Source organism: Lottia gigantea (assembly GCF_000327385.1).
Source record: "Lottia gigantea unplaced genomic scaffold LOTGIsca_12, whole genome shotgun sequence".
Classification (NCBI taxonomy): domain Eukaryota; kingdom Metazoa; phylum Mollusca; class Gastropoda; family Lottiidae; genus Lottia; species Lottia gigantea.
Genome location: NW_008707225.1, coordinates 1,410,472 through 1,431,797, shown reverse-complemented (window position 1 = coordinate 1,431,797; position 21,326 = coordinate 1,410,472). Strand labels below are relative to the sequence as shown.

The following is a 21,326-nucleotide window of genomic DNA, read 5'->3' as shown; positions in this document are numbered from 1 at the left end:
CACTTTGTCTCCAATTAATCAACAGTGTGTTTACATTAAATTTTATTTTGATGATGAGCTAAATTTTCACCCTAGTTTAATTTTAAAAAATGCATATGCATATTGGAAAGTTTTAGAAATTCAAGTTAGCTTTTTCAAAAATTTATATTGCCATGTTACAAACTTCCTGTCATGGCAAAATCTCCCTCAATGCACAATGCCTTGAACTGTCTGTCTTCATAAGACCTGACTTAATGTCAGACATTTGTATATAGAAAGTAAATAGCTCTTTTATATAATTTCTAGCTATATTCAGAGAGCATAAAATTTGGTGCATTAAGGTGAATTTTGAAAGTGAAGAAATAGCAGCATATCAAAATATGAAAGTAAGTTTATATCTGCACTATTCTTAGAAACAAAGTTTATTATATACAGCTTTTGATATCTGTTTCAGTTTATTTTCTGTGGTATACCTTCTAATTCTAGGGCAAGGGCATTTACCAACAGTCACTGTCAGTGTGTCAAAATATCTTGATCAAAGTGAAGCTGCATCTTAAATTGAATAGAGAAAAAAAGATATTATTTGAATCCATACAGAATATGATTAATATCTTATAAGACTATGATATAAGAGTGCTATTAAGTTGATTTAGTGTCTTCATCTATTTTAGGATGAAATATATTATATAAAGGGAAACTGTTCATTAATGATAATAATGAAGATAATTTTTATGCACCAAATCTAAACTCTATAAATATCTTTATTAATGAATGCTATAGGCTATCATATTTCAATGTCAAATTAATCAAGACATTGTCTTAAAGAAATACTACCTCTTAAAATGGGCGTACAATTTGAAGTCTTAAATTTGGTCAACAAGTGTGTATATTCAACAGTTGGACTTTCCAGATGCTAAAACTAAAGAATAGAATATCTTTATAAGATGATATATCAATTAAACTAAGTTTTTAAAGACTTATTTTGGCCAAGTTTAAAAATTTCAATTTTGGTCATTCTAGGTAGTACACAGTAATTAGAAGTATTAGAACCTTACCCACTTTTATCATCAAATCAGCATTGGCTAGATTTTTTATCAAGTGGCTCACTTTATGGTTAAGAATTTTACAACTGACTGACAGTAGTTACAATAATTGAGACAGAATTGACAAGTTGCAGTTTTTCAATGGCTATTTTTATATGTCCATATGAAATCGGGGGCATATATTGTCGTCACCCATGTCCGTCCGACCGCCCACAATTGCTCGTAGACATTCTAGAAGGCACAATTCTTGACTGATTTTGACGAAGCGTGGTATGATTGATTTTAATCACCAAAGGATGAACGCTATTAAAAAACAGAAAAATCGAAAAATGTTTAGTATGAGTTATTGCCCTTGTTCTTGAAATACTCACAACTGTCAAGAAGGTGCAATTTTTAACGTATTTTGATGAAACTTGGTGTGAGTGTTTGCCATCACCCAAGGATAAACCCTATTGAAAATCAAAAAAATAGAAAAATATTTAGTACAGTTTGCCCTTGTTCTTGAAAACTCATTCAATTTTAGCTTGTTAACACGCTAGAAGGTGCAATTCTTGACGGATTTTGATGAAACTTGGTGTATGTGTTTGTTATCACCCAAGGATGAATCTTATCAACAATGTCAACATAAACCTTCAAATTTTCGGGAGCTCCTATTCTTTCCAGCAAAACTAACTGATTTAACTATATATATATATAAGTAATGTGTAACCTAATTCTGATAATTATATGTATAAGTAATTGTAAGTAAATATTCCAATACCATTGAATTTATAGATTTTATTTTTAAATAACACTATTTATTTGTTTTTTCAGAGTGAAAGAGCTATTTTAGCTGATACAGTGAAACAAGAATTAGAAGATAAAATAAGAAGGTTAGAAGAAGATAGAAACAATATTGATATATCTTCTGGTAAGAAAGAGTTATGTGCCATATTTATCCTATTTCTTTATAGAAATGACTATAGAAATGTTTTAGTTTTGGGGATATAGGCTGACTTTTGAAAGCACTGGCTGTTACTAGCGGTAGTTACCAATTTTTAATTGGCAGAGCTCAATTTGATCACAATCATGTGAAATGAAAGGCCCTATTGACTTAGCCTTACCAGGATTACTTAAGTATTGATATAATACTGAATAAAACCTTTCAGTCCTTGAATTGGTTGAAATTTACGCAACCATTTCAGGTTTTGGTAATAGCCAAGCCTGCTAACTACACTGAAATTGGATTTTTTTTGTAGATTTATGGCATGAATCTCAGAGTCAGAAGAAAAAGAAGAAGTCTGACCCCTTTCATAGAGACAGACGACGTAAACCAGTTGTTGTTTCTGATATCCTTTTTATTTTAAACTTGATATTTAAACTCTTTCTAAGGTGGCTTCTCTGTCTTGTTGATGCAGACGCTTGCACACTAACCGGAAGGTCCAGAGTTCAATCTTGATAAAGGTCAAAATAATATAATGTTAGTGATGCAAGCTGGAAGATCTTACTCAGAGAAAAAGCTTGTAGTTGTTAGGATGAATAATAAACTAAGACCACTTATGCTGTAGGCTGTGCAAGTGAAAGATGCCTCAACAATATTGTAAATAAAAAAAGAGAAGTTTAATTGCTAACTGCATCATCTTATCCGTCCTAAACCTCCCTTTCAATTTTATTTCACAAAACAGAACTAAAATGTTTTTTCAGTGATTGTAGAAAGTTAAATAAAGACTAACTACTTATAAAAATTATTTCCTTAACAACTGCACGTCCTTATATAGTTTATATGTTACGTGAATCTGATATTATAGATGACTGGACAACTATTAAAAAGGTTTGTTTTATATTTTGATATACCCATACCATAATGTGCACAGTGGATGTATATTGTTTTGACCCCCAGAGTCTGTCTGCCCACAATTGCTTTGGTTCATCTTGACAATTTGAAGATTGTTTTTTTATGTACAAATATAGATAGATAGTTATGGTTGATACAAATTTTCTGTATTGTTTTTAGGCTTTAAAGCAACAAAAACAACAAAATCAAAAGAGGAAGATTGATTGTAAGTGTTGATTTTGATCTTTCATCCTCAAATTGTTGAATCAGTACTACAAAGAAACCATCTCATTTTATGTTTTGAATATCTTGCTCAGAACATCAAATTTTCTTAAATCAACAGTGGGTCATTATTGCCAATAAACTTTGGTTTGTCATGGCAGCAGAACTCAGGATCAGTGCTACTCAAAAAACTCCTCTCACCATACTGTAAAAAGTTATTGCTTATTTGTGGAAACAGTTCAATTTCAACTCTGTTTTTAGACCATGAATTCAATATTTCAAGATATGCAATCTGTGTGTCTGTCCCTGAGGAAGGGGCCTTTGTGCGCTTGAAACACGTTGGACTCTAAGACAACTTAAGTACCATATTATATTATATTGTTTTGAGTGTTTAACTTTTAACCATGCAATGTAAATGGTACACACTGCCACTTTTACTCGATTTCTTTTTCCAAATAGAAATGTACTATTTGTAGACTTTCTGTTTAATAGTCATAACATATTTGAATTGTATCAATATTTACATGAAATGATTTTCTTGTTATTTCAGTCTGAGAGCTAGATATTAAATGGATAAAATGAAGATATATTTCCAGTACCCTAAAGTGCAAATCATCAAGATTTCATTATTTTAATTTTTTTTAAACTTCATTACTCATTATCATGTCATGATTCTTGTCTCCTGTAACATCATAGTATTATAGGTCTGTTGTATTTACCAGCCTGTTGGTAAATGGGACAAAGTACTATTTGATTTATAAGTCAATTTTATTTTACAGATTTGACATGTATGCAGAATGAAGTAAATTACCAGTTAGTTATTCATGCCCATTATAAAACTACTTCCAAAATTATTTCATGACACTTTGTGTATGTTTTTTTTTAAACACCAGTAGTGTTAATAGTTGCATGTGAATCTATTCACCCAAGCTAGCAACATATGTCCTAATTAATATCATTAAATATTGATCATGTTTATTCATCTACCATTTCATTGTCATTTTCAAGACATTGTCAATGTTCAGATCTTGATGAAGTGTTGGAAAATGCAGCAACATATACATGTATGTATGTAGAAAAAAATTGCCATCCGACAACATAATGACAATTGTAGGTAAATATTGTTGTGTACTTCTGTTGAATAAAATTTTATACTTATTGTGCATCTACTCGAAAATGACAAGTTTAGTACAATGCTGTAATAGCTACAATGCTGTGTTTATCATCTTGTCCAAAAAAAAACAGCCCTCTTCGACTACCAGGATACAAAGCTGTGTTTATGTTTCATAGGGTCTCACGTAGAACTCGTCCACTATACAAAACAATAAAAAGCCATTTAGAATAATTAAACAGACAGAACTTTCGTTCTTTTTTTTAATTAGCTTTTAACTTTATTAGAGTCTAACGACAGCCCTTTTCAACATTCATCAAATTAACCTTTCGACTTAAAACATGAAAGGCCAGTGCTGGAGTAGGTAGAAATTTGTTTGGTTAGGTGTTATAAAGTTGCGTCAGAAGGTTAATTGAAACTCAGTTGAAGTGACTATATAAAAAATAAAAGTTAATTAAAAGAAAACAGAATAGAATTTTGGTCTAATTGTAATTAGACTTCATAGCAATTAAAAAACAAATGACTTTATTTGTTTCATTCATACTACCTAGTATAAAACAGTTTACTTCTTAATTACATTCTGTTGATAATATCTCGTTCAGAGTTTCAAATTATATGGTTATGGAACATTGATATCTATTAAAGAAAATTGCAAAAAGTTCAGAGATAACTCACTCGTTCAAATAGGTTTACCATGAACACAATAACATGTAAAGTTCATTGATCTATTATCATCATATCAAGCTATAAACACTACCAGGATAAGAAGAAATACTCCTGCAGACTGTGGCTCAAAATCATTCTATTTCACTATTTAATTTTCTACACCTATTTTAAAGGGGTGCTTTTATTAAATCGAATTGACTCCACAGTCCAAACAACTTCACTGGATCTCTAAAGTTGGGAATACTTAATGCAGCAAATTATAAAGTCACACTTCCCACACAGCATCAGAAATTACAATTGTATTTTTTTATCACCAAAGTTATTATGTCCATACAACTTGTATGACCTCTAATACTACGTCTCTGGTTTTAGTGGTTCCTGTGTTATAGGGTCATAACCAGCTGCCATTTGTTTTTTATAATTCAGAAATTCTACTCTTTTGTCAAAGTGTTTCACCTAGAATACAGAGCAAATCAGGTAAATGGAAAAAATATTTTACTCCTTGTAATGGCTAGATCATAACTAGAATGCTAGAAGAATAATGATTAAGTGAAGCACTTAAATTTTGCCAATGTTGATTGGATGAAAATATCTTGGCCTGATACTACTATGAAAATGAAAATAAATAACATTATGTCTGTTAAGAACCTAAAATTTCATAAAAAATATCCCTTTACCCATGATTTACTGCACTTAGATTCATAGATTGAGCGTAACTTTTTACACTTAGATTTGTCGCCATCATTGTCCTCTACACACTTCCAAAAATCATCTCGAGCTTTATAACAGATCTCTCTTTCTTCTTTGTTTGGGTAAGCCATTTCTCTTTTCCTCTGATCCTTTATAATTTACCTGAATTAAACAATCAATATTTCATCAACAAAACCTTGGAGTAAGTTGGAGAGCCATTAACATTAATATCTGATCTGGCTGGACTAATTGGAATATTGCTCGCTAACCTGATGGTCTAGCCTATAGCTCTAAACAGAGTAGGGTTCCCTCATTCAAATTGCACACTGCATGGTAAGCCTATTGCCCAATCACTGATAAGTGCAGAAAATGAGGACGTAAGAATACATTCATATCACTCCTCAAAAACAGTATTTTTGAAATGAAATGTATTGTACTGTTGTAGTCTATCTGAGCTTTGCCTTTAAAAAGTCACACAGTTTATGTGATTAAGTTCACAATTTACAGAATAAAGTTGTGTTAACCTTGTCTTGTCCATGGATTTCATTTCATTCCTTCATTCATTCCTTGTTTTGTAATTTGTCCGTGTACATTTAAGGGAATCTTAATAGAATATTCCATTAAGAAAACGAATAGACATTTTGTGGTGAAAACTCTAACACATGCAATTTGCAGCTTTTTTGCTTAATTGATGATGGTGATTATTAATTTTAGCATTTCTCTGTTGTATATTGCAAACACATTGATACTGGTGCACTGTATGTTTCTCTCTTGTATCTTTTTGACATTGCGGAGTTTAGTCAATCCTTCGAAAACGGATATCCTTTTATATGAACATGCGCAGTTAGTTGTCTACAAAAGCTGTATTTTATCTATTTGAAACAATATAATTTTTACTTGCTCCTTCCTTATGATAAATAACTAAAATGAAATTATATTATCGATAGAATGAACTCCTTGTAGGCATTATTTTGAACAGATATATTTGTCTATATTGAGATGGAAAATCCCTGTGAAAAGCCCTCAGTATTAGATCCAAATTCAGTATTGGATGATGGAATTGAAAGCAAGAGTGGCAAGTGCCAGAAAGACATAAGTGAAATCCAAAATGTTAAACCTCAAAAAATGGAAACACTACTTCAAACAAATCTTGATGAAGATATATTATCTGAATTGGAATGTGTAAAGTCCGATTGTGTTAAAATGTGTACAAATATAAAAAGTAATCCTGTAACAGGTGTGCCCAATGAATTGAGACACGAACGAGTAAATGGTCTTGTTTCAGTTCCAGAGTTAAAGCCTCAGTCACATGAAGATTGTGATCATTCGGATCAAACCACTGAAAGTGCAGATTCTGGACATGGAAGTAGTTGTCATGATTGTGAATGTGGTTCAGGTGAAACTGAAGTGACAATCCTATCAGAAGGTTTAGCAGCAGTAAACCTAGATCATGAATTATCAGAGACAGAATTTGAGAGCCGTCAGTCCCCTTTAACACATGTGGACGGTATAAACTATGTAGTATATGAATCTGAACTTCAAATGCCAGATATAATGAGACTTATAACCAAAGACTTGTCTGAACCATATTCAATTTATACATATAGATATTTTATACACAATTGGCCTAAACTGTGCTTTTTGGTAAGAGCTTATGTTGAAATATGCATGGAAAATATCCTGTTTTTGTGGAGATGATAGTCATTTCTAGAAACTGACATCATTGGCAGTTCAATATTCCTAATCCACGGATAGAAATAATTCGACAGTCATTAAAACTTCTATTTGAGAAAATTATAGGCGATTAAAACATTAAGATCACTTTGGGATTGGTTAACACACTGTGACTTAAAAAAAATGATAATTGTTTTCTGAACATGAATCATTTATTTTGTTTTTTTTTTTTAATTGCAGGCAAAAGACAAAGAAAAATGTGTTGGAGCCATAGTTTGTAAATTAGATTTACATAAAAAGTTGGTTCGTAGAGGATATATTGCTATGCTGGCAATTGATTCTGATTATAGAAGAAGGCGTATAGGTATGATTGTAATGTAATTCTTGTTTCTCCTTATGTTTTAAGGCTGACATAATTTGTTTATGTAGCAGATTTACTTTATATTTTAATTGCTATATTTGCAAAATTTTCTTCAATATGCACACTTTATGAGAGTTTGGCCACTAGTCCTTATTTAATGATGTAAAATCCAGGTCTGATTGAGATCTTTATTAACTAGACTGCAGATGTATCTTTGAAATGTTTTTATATAGCAGTGATGTATTCATATTGTCTCGTTGTAGGTTCAAATCTAGTGACAAAAGCAATTCGAGCTATGATTTCTGATGACTGTGATGAGGTAAATGCAAATGATTGTCCATTTTTTTTTTTATAAGTTTCTTCTCCATGTCCTTCTTCACAATATAAAGCTATTGAAGATGCTCCTGATAGTAAGAGCATGTCCTTTATTTTGAGCATTATTATGCATATTTGTATTGATAAGAGAAGTTTGAAATTTAGTATGCTATTTAAAATGCTTTGATGAAACAGAATTTTCATCCAACATTTCGGTCTGATCACATATAGAAAGTTTCATAAATCCTTTTCTTTCTATTATTTCAGGTTGTTTTGGAAACTGAGATTACGAATAAGGCAGCATTGAAACTATATGAAAACCTAGGCTTTGTGCGTGATAAACGCCTATTTAGGTATTATTTGAATGGAGTTGATGCTTTGCGATTAAAGTTGTGGCTTAGATAGTTTTAATGAATTGAACTTCCAACATATATTTTGATCAACTGTTCAATTGGAAGGTTTTATAATTTATTTGTGAATTTTATGTGAACATTATAATAAAATAAGACTAAAATTTCTACTAAAATGGTTTAACAGTTTAAATTTACTGGCTTTAAATATGTTTTCCTCCCATCCTTCATATGAATTTCTGTCCAAGTTTAGTTTTTAAACATTTTTGAAGATATTAAGTACAGTTTGATAAACTTTATTGTCTCTTGTTCTATCAAATTGAAAATTACCTGTGTCATCCTGTGATCATTACAGCTTACATGTAGAGCAGGGTTTTAATATATAGGATAATGACATTATGATTCGAAAGTTTGTAAAAGCTTGACATTGTAAAGATAATGGAGAGGCTGTTACTGAATTTCTATCAATGTGCAATATTCATGAGATTTACTGCTAAAAGTTCATAATTTTGAATCGCTATTTGCAAATTCTATTATAAATGTTGGATTTGTAATCTTGATTCTGAAGATCGTTTTGATACGCCAATTGGGGAAAAAAACTAACAGGGTGCAGGATTCTTATAATGGGTTGATAAAATGTCAAAATATGAAAAGAATAACATGTGGAAAGTTTAAATGACCTCCACTCTGAGCATTCAGACAAATCCTTTAAAAATGCTCGCTGGGAAAAATTCGTCAACATCATAATAAAATTCAACAATTTAATGATCAACACAGTAAAGCAAAACAAGATAACAAGAAAAAATATATATAGAATATGTCACACCTTTAGTGAGGCTTTGAGTAATATACAACATACTATTATATAACTAGATAGGTCACTAGAGACTTCCTGTTGATTTTGGGTTTCAGTATCCCTTCAAGTAAAAATGATGAATGAAGTGCAAACCATAATTTGGTCATTTAAGGACAACAATTGGAATTTTGGGGGTTATTTTGGTCTTTAATATAATATGAAAAGTCTCCAGATGTACTAGAACTGTATGTATATCACATAGTATAATTCACTTTCTATTTGTATCTTCACTAGTTTCTGCTCAGTCTGAATATTGTATGTCTATAATAGGAAATACAGTGTGTGCATCTCTGAAGGTGTGTACCAATGGTACATATTCTACACATTTAGTTAGGAATAGTATGTGTGTCCAGAATTATCCTTGCTTGAAAGTTAAAATGACGACTCGTCTTTTCTTCATACTCTGCCATATTTATGGAAAAGACACTAGAAAAGAATGTAAAATTCTTCTTTAGAGGTATTTTTGAAGGAATTTCAATTGATTACGTGCATTTCTAGTATTTCTGAAAACTATTTACGAAATCGAACTCAGAAAATGGCAAACCTGACTTTCGATAATGATTAGTATCAAAGCCATAAAGCTCTTGATATTTTTCTCTCAACAATGTAGCAAACCAAATAGGATTCATGCAAATTAGAGCAGAAGGTACAATTCTAATTGTAATTAGGAGACCCAACATAGGAATATAAAACCTGAAATGAGTTATAAGTAGCTTATATATAATTCTTACAGCTGTTAAGGCAAAATTAGGGTACTAAATCTTCACATCTGCAATGAAAGCCATGTTTGATTCAGCTGTAGAATATAATCTCCAAGGTTACCATACTCTTTGAATAATAAATAATCTTGTACTGTTCTTGGTAATAATAATGAGTTGATACTAGTTTCTGTGTATTTACCATGACTTCCTAAGTCTTTGACTATTTTCCTTCGCACTAAATGACTCAATCGATGTGTTGATTCTACAAAAATGAAAAGAAATGTAAAATTAATCCAAGAAATAATTTACAATAATAAAATATTTTCACTGTTAAATTGGTGCACAATAGATCAATTTAGAGCAATATAGAAATATTAAAACAGAACTTGAATCATATAACATTTGTTTCGTTGCTGTGTACTTGTAATATGCATCAAGAATATTCAAATTATATACAGGAAAGTCAGAATTTCCATAATTGTATAAATTCTTCAGGATGTAATTAATAGTAATATAGTACATACTACATAGTCAAATTGATATTCTCTTCTCTATCTAAGGCTTGAAGCATTAAAAATGATTTATAGAATATAAAATACCTTCAAGACATTGAATATTTTTCAAATCATCTGGCGTAAAGATGTCTTGTATAGCTCTATCAACGTGTACATTATGACATAAACATAATAATAATGATACCATAAACAATACACAAGAATAGGGTGACTGTCGTAATAGTTGAAACAATAAATTATCATGCATTAATCTGACATTACTATCAGATTTGATATTAAATAATGATTCAGCTTCACCACCAGCCATTAATAATGTCCACAGGAACATGCTTCTTTCTTTTACATTTTCTTCATTAGTGTCACCTTGAAGTCCTGCCCTTAATGCTAAAATCAAGGCAAGATTGCCTTCATTGCTTCTTAGATATATATTTGGATTGGCACCAGATTGCACTAATAAGTTCACTAAGGCACAATTTCCATTCCATAAGGCACACATCAATGGAGGCATTTCCTTGGCATGTCTGCTGTTTGGATTAAGTCCTGAATTCAATAACATTTTAACACCAATTAAAGGGCAGTCTGATTGTAAATGACATAATATAGAACCATGTGTTAATGGAGAGAATATTGAGGTTAAACGACTCATTTCACACTGATCATTATGTAAAGGTAAAGAAATATGAGCATCAAATCCATTTAAAACCAACAGTTGTAATATTCTTGCATCTGGTAAATGCAAGGCTTTAATCAAGGGATGCAAGTCACTTGGTTTATCTTGTAATGGTGTGATATTGGTTACTGGTAATAATGCTTCTACACATCTAAAATAATAATTGTAATCCGATATAATCATTTTATTCTCGGTAGAGCTTGAAAAGCTTTTCTTTTTAACAAGAATACCCCAAGAATCAAAATCTGACGCCTGGTTCATCTGCAATCAGATATATATGGTCAGACAACTTTCACATTGGTTTTCCAATTTATTTTGCAAAAGAGTGTAAAAACGACAATTCTTGAACTAAATTGGATGGTCATACCAAATCTTTTCTGAAATTTTAAGTAATCCCAATTACTCAGGAATGTGTATAAATAAATGAAGCAAAAACCTACTTGTAATGGCCTTTGTAAATAGCATATTGTAATGGGGTTGCACCATTATCACTAACTGCTATATTGGCATCAGCTCCACAAGCTAACAATAATTTAACACATTCTACATGACCTTCTTGTGCTGCTATTAATAATGATGTAGCATTATCATAGGCTGGGACATTTATCAACTCTATATCTGTCAACACAATACATAAATAATTCTCATTGCAGTAGGCAACCAGGAATCTCTTGCCAAAATTGTGGGTATTCAATCATAAAGATCAAATTGAACATTATTTTCTTGTGGAAAAATGACAAATTCAAGGAACCACACATGAAATCTTTGGTGGAATTATAGTAAGCACCACTAAGTAGTAAGTACCTTCCATTTTCAAAATGCCACAAAAATAATCCTACAACCATAGTTTATATTTTTAGCCTTTATTTTGTATCATATGTCATAAAATTTTAGGGCTTTAGTACATGCTTAAAGCATGACATGTTTGATGGCTTTAAAAGAAAAAGTATAAAAAGCACATACCACTATCATTGATTTCAGTCAAAATTAACTTCATACAATCTAAATGACCAGCATGGGCTGCTAAAAATAATGGTGATAAATGGTTTTCTGTAAAAACATCCACTCTGGCTTCGTGTTGAAGTAATGTATGTAATATGTGAGGAAATCCTTTCTCACAGGCTACATGTATGGGTCTATATCCTGTATATACTACACAGTCTATATTAGCATGATCTTTAAGCAACAACTTGACACAATCCATTCTACCAATATTAACAGCTGAAAAAAACACAATATGTGATAGTTAAATCATATTTAGCTTTGCACACTCTGCCCACCTTGTCACCACTAAACTTTCAAAGAACCCAATAAAAGCTGTCATTCAAAATATAACATGATAGTGGAGTTCTTAACAATAAATCAAGACATAGAAAATTTACACAATGCTGATGGGATAAATAGTAGGTTAGATTCTAAACTAAAGAGAAACCAAGTAAAATATTATCTGTCTTTAACTGTCAATATATTTGTATATTAAAGTAACATTGCTATTAAAATAAAATACTTCTTTAATGTGATTCTCATGCCTCCTTGAGGTAAATAATTTTGATTTATATAAATTAACAGCACACTCATAAAATTTAACCATAAGCAATAACTCTTAATCAAGTACATACCTTCCCACAATGGTGTAAATCCTTCATTATTGGACAAATTGACATCTGCATTATCACAAAGTAACGTATGTATGCAGACTTTGTGACCTTGTCTTGCTGCCAGCAACAGAGCAGTTTCACCTTCATATGTTTGACAATCTACACAAACAGCCTCTAAAAATACAAAAAATAATTCAGTTCACTTAATAATTTGAACAAAGCCATCTCTTAAGCAGAAAGCTTATAACCAGAGCTTTTTAGGAACACATGTACACAACAACTATTCCAAACTTTGGTGGAGGCTCCATGCAGGATGTATCAAAATACTTGCATGGAGATTTTCAAGTCACACATTAAGAACTAGATATTCCTAAACAAACCTTGTCTTAACAAGAAATCCAAACATCCGGAGTTTCCACTGAAAGCTGCTTCATGAATTGGAGTCCAACCTCTATTATCTTTAACATCTACAGCTCTACCTGTTACAAATAATATAATATATATGTAATATACATTATAGAAGAGAACCAATCCCATATGAATTCAAAAAAAAATAATATAAATAATAATTTAAGATGTGCTATTTCAAAATAAAATCTGACAAGAAAGTATTATAACCAATTAATTTCCAAAGGAGATTGTGACTAGTGAGATTAAAAAAAAATCATTTGGAACAAACTATTTATTAGCAAATTCCCATTTTATACAATAGCTCTTCAAAACAGACATGTTGGTCTTCACAATATATCTTACCATGCCATACAAGTTCTTGCAGGCCAATTAAATCACCAATCCTAGCAGCTACACCTACTGATGAACAAGTATCATTATATGACTCTGTGAAATCCATATCAACTGCAAATAGAAATAGGGGTGCAATCCTTCATATCATACCATATTTTCCCCAAGAGGCCTAATAACCTAATTTAATTTGTTTCAATTAGTTTTACATAGTGATAATCTAGTCTAGTTTCATGGACATCAATTCAAATTATACAGAAAAGTCCACTAAGAATAGATAAGTACTCTTATTGGCTTAGTTTAATGTTCATTTCAAGAGGGAAAATTCCTAAAAAGGGGCAGTCGGAATTTATTGAGGTACAGTCGAGTAACCTAATTTCGTGGAAACCTATTATTCGTGGATTTCCGGAAAGGATTAATAATTTACATGAGCGACCTTGCGCGACCTCCGCATTAGTTTGTTTTAATAAACATGGGTTTTCTCTACAATGTCAGCTAGTAGAATGAATCCAGTAGTTTCAAGCAAGGTAAAATGTATTAATGTTTACTTTGACAAATACAAAATGACGGATTTCAGTTATTACCAAACGTCACCATTTTTTATCGGCCGAATTTCCTTATAATCCCAAGCGGTAATCGGAATTCCAAGTGTCGTCTGCTAGAATATATTTCATTGAATGAAGTCACGTGATCAACTAGCAGATTCCGTGTCAGCAGAAAATTTCTATGGAACACAAAGAGGACCATATTCTTATGTTGTTTCAGTGACTGTTAGCAATAAATCACGCTACGTATCTTATTTTGTCAGTCACTATCTTTTTTTTAAATCGTGGTTCTTTGAAGGAATTGTCACTAGTTATAATGAATTGATATTAAAGATAAACCCTAAGAGAAGTTACTTATACCATCCGGTATCGATACAATGTGTTTTTCTAGACTTATTTATAGATCAAACATTGTACACGAAAGTAGGTGACGCATTCTGCTGCCGTTGCCGAGTTGGTTGCTCATGAAATATGGGTCAAAGTGAAGGATTCATAAAGAAAATCGAAATAAACCAATTTTAATTATTTTGTAGAATATCTGAGGAAACATCTAAAACATAAAAAAAATTTTCGTTATTTTAACCTTGACTAAATTTGGTGTTGAATCCTTATATCCACGAAAATAGGTTACACCACTGTATATTATATCTATATGTACACTGCATGTTATTAGCCACTTATTTATCAGTATGTACAATAACGAACAAGACAAGTGATGTCAACTGTGACGGTGGCGATCTGAAAACCTGATCAATTATTTTCACTTAAAGTGTAATGAGCTAGTTTAATTACTTTCATGAGACTAAGGAACCACAGTCGATGTTTACTGATCAGTTTCTTTCTAGGTTCTGATCGTGTGAAATTTATAAACTTCCGGTTGGTTAGCACGTTTCGTTTTTAGGTGTCTGGTTTTACAAACCCCTATAAAACAGTTCTATGTTTACCTAGATCTATGTCGGTATTTTTAGAAACATTGACTTGAAAAAATTAGGCCCTCTATTGACTTTTATTTTTCGAAAATGGACAACAAAACATTTTCACAGTTTAAGTATAGTTGAAAATCAGTGCTACAGACAAATGGACAAATGATAATAACAAAATAAAGGGTATTTTATAAAACGCAGCCATTCATGTTTGGAGTTTGTTTTTTGAGACACCAACACTACAGTAAGTGGTATTTCATTGGTTGAAACTCGACAAGCTCTATGTATGCGAACCTACCGGAAGTTTACAATCCATAACGAAAATAGTGCGATTATTTTCTCTTCTTATGAGAAAGGATATTTAACGAGTACCTTTATTTTTTATTTAGTCATATCGGTTCATTTAAATCAACCTTTTCTCAATGTATAAAGGGGAACTGGCTGAAATCATTAAAATTCCAAATAAATGCAATAATTATTGGATGGAGTGACATGTGATGTACATTATAACTATTTACTCTCCGGCCAAATTGAGTTCTAAATTGAATTTTTTCTCTCATGTCACAAATATTCAAAATATGATTTTCAAGTGCATACTGATTGTCTTAGAATGCCTTTGGGTCCATGAATATATAAGTTTTGAAAATTTTGCATTTGAAATGAACACACTTCCCTCCAAGAAATTTCACGTGAAAATGACATTTTGAACTGAAAATCTCCCTCTGTAAAATCAGAGTTTCAAATAATTTTGTTTTCAATGGTTAGCATTTTCATCAACCCAAAGACATTCTAAGCAATATTTGAAGATTTATATTTCAATTCATACAAAAAATGATTGCTATGTTAGGCTAAGGTGGGAAGAAATGATCATGCTTAAACAAAGTTTTTGAAATTGAATTGAAAAGATTATTTTTCAGAAAAGTAAGTTGAAAGAAAGTTAAAGATATATTATAATGGGAACTACTAAGAAACATAAGGACAAGGATAGAGAGCATAAAAGAAAACACAAACGCGACAGATCTCGGTCTAGAGATAGAGATCGTTCTGATAGACACAGACGGCGTGAGAAAAGAAGCAGACGTGAAGGAGATGATGACAATGATATTGAATATATTGGAACAACTAATGCTGATGAACCAGAAGTTTTATTTGAGGAACCACCAAGAAATGTTGTACTAAGAGAACATCCCAGAGATGTACATAGGGACTCTGATAAAGATTCCAGTTACAGAGAACATAGAGATATGGGGTACAGAGACAGGCCTGAATCAGGTAGAGAAGTTTACAGAGAATACCCTAGAAATAATTCATACAGAGAAGATTCACACAGAGAATACTCCAGAGATCTTGATTACAGAGACCCTCCACGAGAAGCTCAAAGAGAGTCTAATTGTAAGTATATGTGAAGAATTAATTTAAAAATCTAAATATTGATTAAATTAAAAAAATATGTGGTATTACTTTTTCTTTCAAGGCAGTAATCATTACTAAAGACTTCAAAATAACAAGAATTATTAAATCATATTACCATTGTCGAATGTTTCAAATATTTACATGATTTGTTTTCATTTATATTGTGTCAGTATGATGTTTATATTTTGTTAAATAAATATAAATTATTTAAGATAATGATGGTGCTGGGCCTAGTGTTGGTACGAGGGAGGGAGGAGCTGTAGAATCTTTGAGTATAGATGAAACAAAGTAGGTGTTTATTAATGATGCTAAGAAGAATAAGAAATCATGAATGCTTTAAGCCACATTATTGCTATCTTACATCTTTTGACTAAAAAGATTCTTTGATATCTTTTAGCTTGTCAATCTTGTTAAATATATGATTGCCTATAATGATTGTAGAAAATTATAGGTGTAAGGCCTCTGATTAGCTCATCATTTGCCATAACAAGTCAGAGAATTGTAAGATTTCTCGAAAACAAGTCCATGGTAAATTGGCATGGCAGTTCAGTTGATTGAACATGAATATTTTATTTTTCAGTCGGTTAAGAGCCAAATTAGGTTTAAAGCCATTAGATGTTGGTGATAGCAAGTCAGGTGGAAAAGAAGGTACTTTGTTATTAGAATTTTAGGGATTTTATTATTTTATAAGAGAAAAAGGTATTGTAGCACAGTTAGTTAGAGTTAGTAGAATCTTGCCCATATTTGTTTGGTTTTGGGTTCTTCTTGAGTGTTGCTGTGGTGTATTTTTTTCTGACCGTGATCAATATCATCTGTGGGAGCGAGTGAATATGGATCAGGGTTTTTTACTTTGATAGTAACAAAACAGTAAGATGAATTATTAAAAATTTATGTGTTGTCTTTAGGTGGCAGTAAAGATAATGAAGATGTGCATGCCCCAGCTGTTAATTGGTCAGAACAGAAGAAAACAGAATCATTACGAGAAAAAATGGCAGTTATGAGAGAAAAAAGATTGATTAATCAGAAACTTGGGTATGTACAAAATAAAACAGCCTCAATAAGTCTTTTTATAGTTTTTATAGTGATTGATAAGTGTTCAAATGTGATAGCAAACTATGCGCAATAAGAATAACTCTACAGTTTTCAGCTATGTAATCATATGCTGAATAATAAAATTTTGACATCCATTTAATTGGATTTTAACACTACAAGTAGGATAGTTTGTATTATTCTGTCAGAATTGTTGATTTTGTTTACAGGAAGGTGAAGACTCTTGGTGAAAGTGATTCAGATGATGATGGTGTACTTGGGTGGGTTAAAAAAAGTCGTCAAGTACAAAAAGAAAAAGATTTGGCTGCTAAGAGAGTAAGTATGAATAATATCAAATTTTATATACCATATCACACTCATTTCTCTAAGCCTTCTCCTGAGCATCACGTGGGCTTAAAAAAACACTTGCTCTGAAAACTCTGTCCTGTAGTGACTTTTCTAGTTGTATTAATGATATTGATAACAATTAAGGCAAACCATGCTTGTCAAATTTACTCTGTAATATTGTTTCCTCTATTCAGGCTAAATTATTAGAGGAAATGGATGAAGAATTTGGTATAGGAAATCTTGTGGAAGAAGAATTTAAACCAAAACAGGTATATTGATACTCCTTTGTTAAGATCATCATCAATTCTACAAATAATGTAAGAGTATAAGATACTTGAATATGCTCATCTCAGCATACATATTCATATACATGGATTCTGTGATTGTCTTAATCCTCACACATTACACTGAGTTACTGTTAATCAGAAACCTTTTAATAACTTTTCATAAACTGAATTACTTGGATGGATTGAAATATAGGATTGGATTGAAAGATATATCTCACTTCAACAGGTTCAAAAAGGTCTTTATTACATTTGAAAATGAACATGTTTCAGCGATATTCAGCTAAAGATTTAAAAGGACTCAAAGTACAACATGATGCCAGTAGATTTAAAGAAGGAAAATCTGTCATATTAACACTCAAAGATAAAGGTTAGTCATATTTTAATAAAATTCAATGTATTTGTTTTGACATCTCTTAGTAAACTCTCATTGGCTATTAAAATGATGAATTTATCAATGTTAATATATTAGATGATGTGTTAGTATATTAAAATGATTGATGTTTGTATCTATAGGTATACTAGATAAAAAAGATGAAGGTGATGAATTTATCAATGTTAATATGTTAGATGATGTGTTAGTATATTAAAATGATTGATGTTTGTATCTATATGTATACTAGATAAAGAAGATGAAGATGATGAATTTATCAATGTTAATATGTTAGATGATGTGTTAGTATATTAAAATGTTTGATGTTTTTATCTATAGGTATACTAGATAAAGAAGATGAAGATGATGAATTTATCAATGTTAATATGTTAGATGATGTGTTAGTATATTAAAATGTTTGATGTTTTTATCTATAGGTATACTAGATAAAGAAGATGAAGATGATGAATTGATCAATGTTAATATGTTAGATGATGTGTTAGTATATTAAAATGTTTGATGTTTGTATCTATAGGTATACTAGATAAAGAAGATGAGGGTGATGAATTTATCAATGTTAATATGTTAGATGATGTGTTAGTATATTAAAATGTTTGATGTTTTTATCTATAGGTATACTAGATAAAGAAGATGAGGGTGATGAATTTATCAATGTTAATATGTTAGATGATGTGTTAGTATATTAAAATGTTTGATGTTTTTATCTATAGGTATACTAGATAAAGAAGATGAAGATGATGAATTTATCAATGTTAATATGTTGGATGATGTGTTAGTATATTAAAATGTTTGATGTTTGTATCTATAGGTATACTAGATAAAGAAGATGAAGATGATGAATTTATCAATGTTAATATGTTAGATGATGTGTTAGTATATTAAAATGTTTGATGTTTGTATCTATAGGTATACTAGATAAAGAAGATGAAGATGATGAATTTATCAATGTTAATATGTTAGATGATGTGTTAGTATATTAAAATGTTTGATGTTTGTATCTATAGGTATACTAGATAAAGAAGATGAGGGTGATGAATTTATCAATGTTAATATGTTAGATGATGTGTTAGTATATTAAAATGATTGATGTTTTTATCTATAGGTATACTAGATAAAGAAGATGAGGGTGATGAATTTATCAATGTTAATATGTTAGATGATGTGTTAGTATATTAAAATGATTGATGTTTTTATCTATATGTATACTAGATAAAGAAGATGAAGGTGATGAATTTATCAATGTTAATATGTTAGATGATGTGTTAGTATATTAAAATGATTGATGTTTTTATCTATAGGTATACTAGATAAAGAAGATGAGGGTGATGAATTTATCAATGTTAATATGTTAGATGATGTGTTAGTATATTAAAATGTTTGATGTTCTTATCTATATGTATACTAGATAAAGAAGATGAGGGTGATGAATTTATCAATGTTAATATGTTAGATGATGTGTTAGTATATTAAAATGATTGATGTTTTTATCTATAGGTATACTAGATAAAGAAGATGAAGATGATGAATTTATCAATGTTAATATGTTAGATGATGTGTTAGTATATTAAAATGATTGATGTTTGTATCTATATGTATACTAGATAAAGAAGATGAGGGTGATGAATTTATCAATGTTAATATGTTAGATGATGTGTTAGTATATTAAAATGTTTGATGTTTTTATCTATAGGTATACTAGATAAAGAAGATGAAGGTGATGAATTTATCAATGTTAATATGTTAGATGATGTGTTAGTATATTAAAATGTTTGATGTTTTTATCTATAGGTATACTAGATAAAGAAGATGAGGGTGATGAATTTATCAATGTTAATATGTTAGATGATGTGTTAGTATATTAAAATGTGTGATGTTTGTATCTATAGGTATACTAGATAAAGAAGATGAGGGTGATGAATTTATCAATGTTAATATGTTAGATGATGTGTTAGTATATTAAAATGATTGATGTTTTTATCTATAGGTATACTAGATAAAGAAGATGAAGGTGATGAATTTATCAATGTTAATATGTTAGATGATGTGTTAGTATATTAAAATGTTTGATGTTTTTATCTATAGGTATACTAGATAAAGAAGATGAGGGTGATGAATTGATCAATGTTAATATGTTAGATGATGTGTTAGTATATTAAAATGATTGATGTTTTTATCTATAGGTATACTAGATAAAGAAGATGAGGGTGATGAATTGATCAATGTTAATATGTTAGATGATGTGTTAGTATATTAAAATGATTGATGTTTTTATCTATAGGTATACTAGATAAAGAAGATGAGGGTGATGAATTGATCAATGTTAATATGTTAGATGATGTGTTAGTATATTAAAATGATTGATGTTTTTATCTATAGGTATACTAGATAAAGAAGATGAAGATGATGAATTGATCAATGTTAATATGTTAGATGATGAAGCTACAGATAGAAATCTAGAAAATAAAAAGAAGAAACCAGATTATAAACCTTATGATGAACCAGAATATGATGAATATGGAATGGTATGATATATGATTTAAGAAATTCTTAACCATGAACTTTTCTTTGTAGGGTCACTTTCTTGTGTACCGTATGATTTTTTTAACTTCTCAGCTGAAGGTCAACAGTATATTACTTTAATTTCCTTCTTACAAAGCATTATGTTGACTACCTATCATTTCAAAATACACGTAATCTGTAAAAACTATTAAGTTCAATCTATTTTTTTTTTAGTTCAAACCAAAGGCAATATTAGAGAAATATGATGAAGAAATTGATGGAAGAAAGAAAGAATCATTTGAAATAGGTTTGTAATTCTGTGTTCTGAAACACTATACAATTATTAATGGTTATAGCAGTATGAATGAAGTTCTATGAATTTGAATTAATTTTAGGAAAATGATAGTTGTCTTTGTTCAGTCAACTTCCTTTAGTTTTTAACTGTAATTGGGTATAGATGATTCAAAATGATTATTACCTAGAGATTTAGCCAATTAGTTAACCATGTTGAATATTCTTTAAAACAGCTTATGAAGAAGACATTGATTTCTAATTTCTAAATGTAGAAAAAAGGTTCTGAGTCACA

General features: G+C 30.4%; 5 protein-coding genes across 5 annotated transcripts in view; 4 read left to right on the top strand and 1 right to left on the bottom strand.

The window, feature by feature from the left end:
• LOTGIDRAFT_230371 (hypothetical protein) overlaps window positions 1-4,034 on the top strand; it is a 7,174-nt gene extending 3,140 nt beyond the window's left edge. The window contains exons 4-9 of the mRNA XM_009048091.1: window positions 286-365; window positions 1,836-1,932; window positions 2,261-2,350; window positions 2,768-2,832; window positions 3,016-3,061; window positions 3,837-4,034. Coding sequence (XP_009046339.1) covers window positions 286-365; window positions 1,836-1,932; window positions 2,261-2,350; window positions 2,768-2,832; window positions 3,016-3,061; window positions 3,837-3,919 — 461 coding nt within the window. The 3' untranslated portion in view covers window positions 3,920-4,034. The remainder of the gene's footprint in view (window positions 1-285; window positions 366-1,835; window positions 1,933-2,260; window positions 2,351-2,767; window positions 2,833-3,015; window positions 3,062-3,836) is intronic.
• A 399-nt stretch (window positions 4,035-4,433) lies between these two features.
• LOTGIDRAFT_185601 (hypothetical protein) lies at window positions 4,434-6,098 on the bottom strand. Its single transcript, XM_009048090.1, has 3 exons — window positions 6,049-6,098; window positions 5,512-5,686; window positions 4,434-5,290 (listed from the first exon to the last, which is right to left on the bottom strand). Exons 2-3 carry the CDS (start codon window positions 5,653-5,655, stop codon window positions 5,189-5,191), a joined length of 246 nt encoding a protein of 81 aa, XP_009046338.1. The 5' UTR covers window positions 5,656-5,686; window positions 6,049-6,098; the 3' UTR covers window positions 4,434-5,188.
• Window positions 6,099-6,523: 425 nt separating this feature from the next.
• LOTGIDRAFT_156819 (hypothetical protein) lies at window positions 6,524-6,920 on the top strand (the record flags this gene model as incomplete). Its single annotated transcript, XM_009048089.1, has 1 exon — window positions 6,524-6,920. A coding segment is annotated over one exon (397 nt), but the record flags the coding sequence as incomplete, so codon positions are not given.
• A 146-nt stretch (window positions 6,921-7,066) lies between these two features.
• Window positions 7,067-8,279, top strand: LOTGIDRAFT_156818 (hypothetical protein; the record flags this gene model as incomplete). Its single annotated transcript, XM_009048088.1, has 4 exons — window positions 7,067-7,168; window positions 7,439-7,562; window positions 7,823-7,878; window positions 8,142-8,279. The coding sequence occupies 4 exons, from the start codon at window positions 7,067-7,069 to the stop codon at window positions 8,277-8,279; spliced, it is 420 nt and encodes a 139-aa protein (XP_009046336.1).
• Window positions 8,280-15,726: 7,447 nt separating this feature from the next.
• Window positions 15,727-21,326, top strand: part of LOTGIDRAFT_156816 (hypothetical protein) — a gene marked incomplete at both ends in the record, with an annotated part of 11,445 nt that continues 5,845 nt past the window's right edge. Inside the window, 11 exons of the mRNA XM_009048087.1 lie at window positions 15,727-16,165; window positions 16,399-16,474; window positions 16,767-16,834; window positions 17,092-17,218; window positions 17,446-17,551; window positions 17,758-17,832; window positions 18,121-18,217; window positions 18,364-18,387; window positions 19,932-19,955; window positions 20,226-20,249; window positions 20,618-20,763. Of these exons, the coding sequence (XP_009046335.1) occupies window positions 15,727-16,165; window positions 16,399-16,474; window positions 16,767-16,834; window positions 17,092-17,218; window positions 17,446-17,551; window positions 17,758-17,832; window positions 18,121-18,217; window positions 18,364-18,387; window positions 19,932-19,955; window positions 20,226-20,249; window positions 20,618-20,763 (1,206 nt within the window). The remainder of the gene's footprint in view (window positions 16,166-16,398; window positions 16,475-16,766; window positions 16,835-17,091; window positions 17,219-17,445; window positions 17,552-17,757; window positions 17,833-18,120; window positions 18,218-18,363; window positions 18,388-19,931; window positions 19,956-20,225; window positions 20,250-20,617; window positions 20,764-21,326) is intronic.

Excerpts from the sequence above, each read along its gene's own strand:
- LOTGIDRAFT_185601 (XM_009048090.1), bottom strand. The coding sequence starts at position 5,655 with ATGGCTTACCCAAACAAAGAAGAAAGAGAGATCTGTTATAAAGCTCGA. Across the intron at positions 5,291-5,511 it reads CTAAGTGCAGTAAATCATGG|GTGAAACACTTTGACAAAAG; the intron begins GTAAAGGGATAT and ends TCTGTATTCTAG.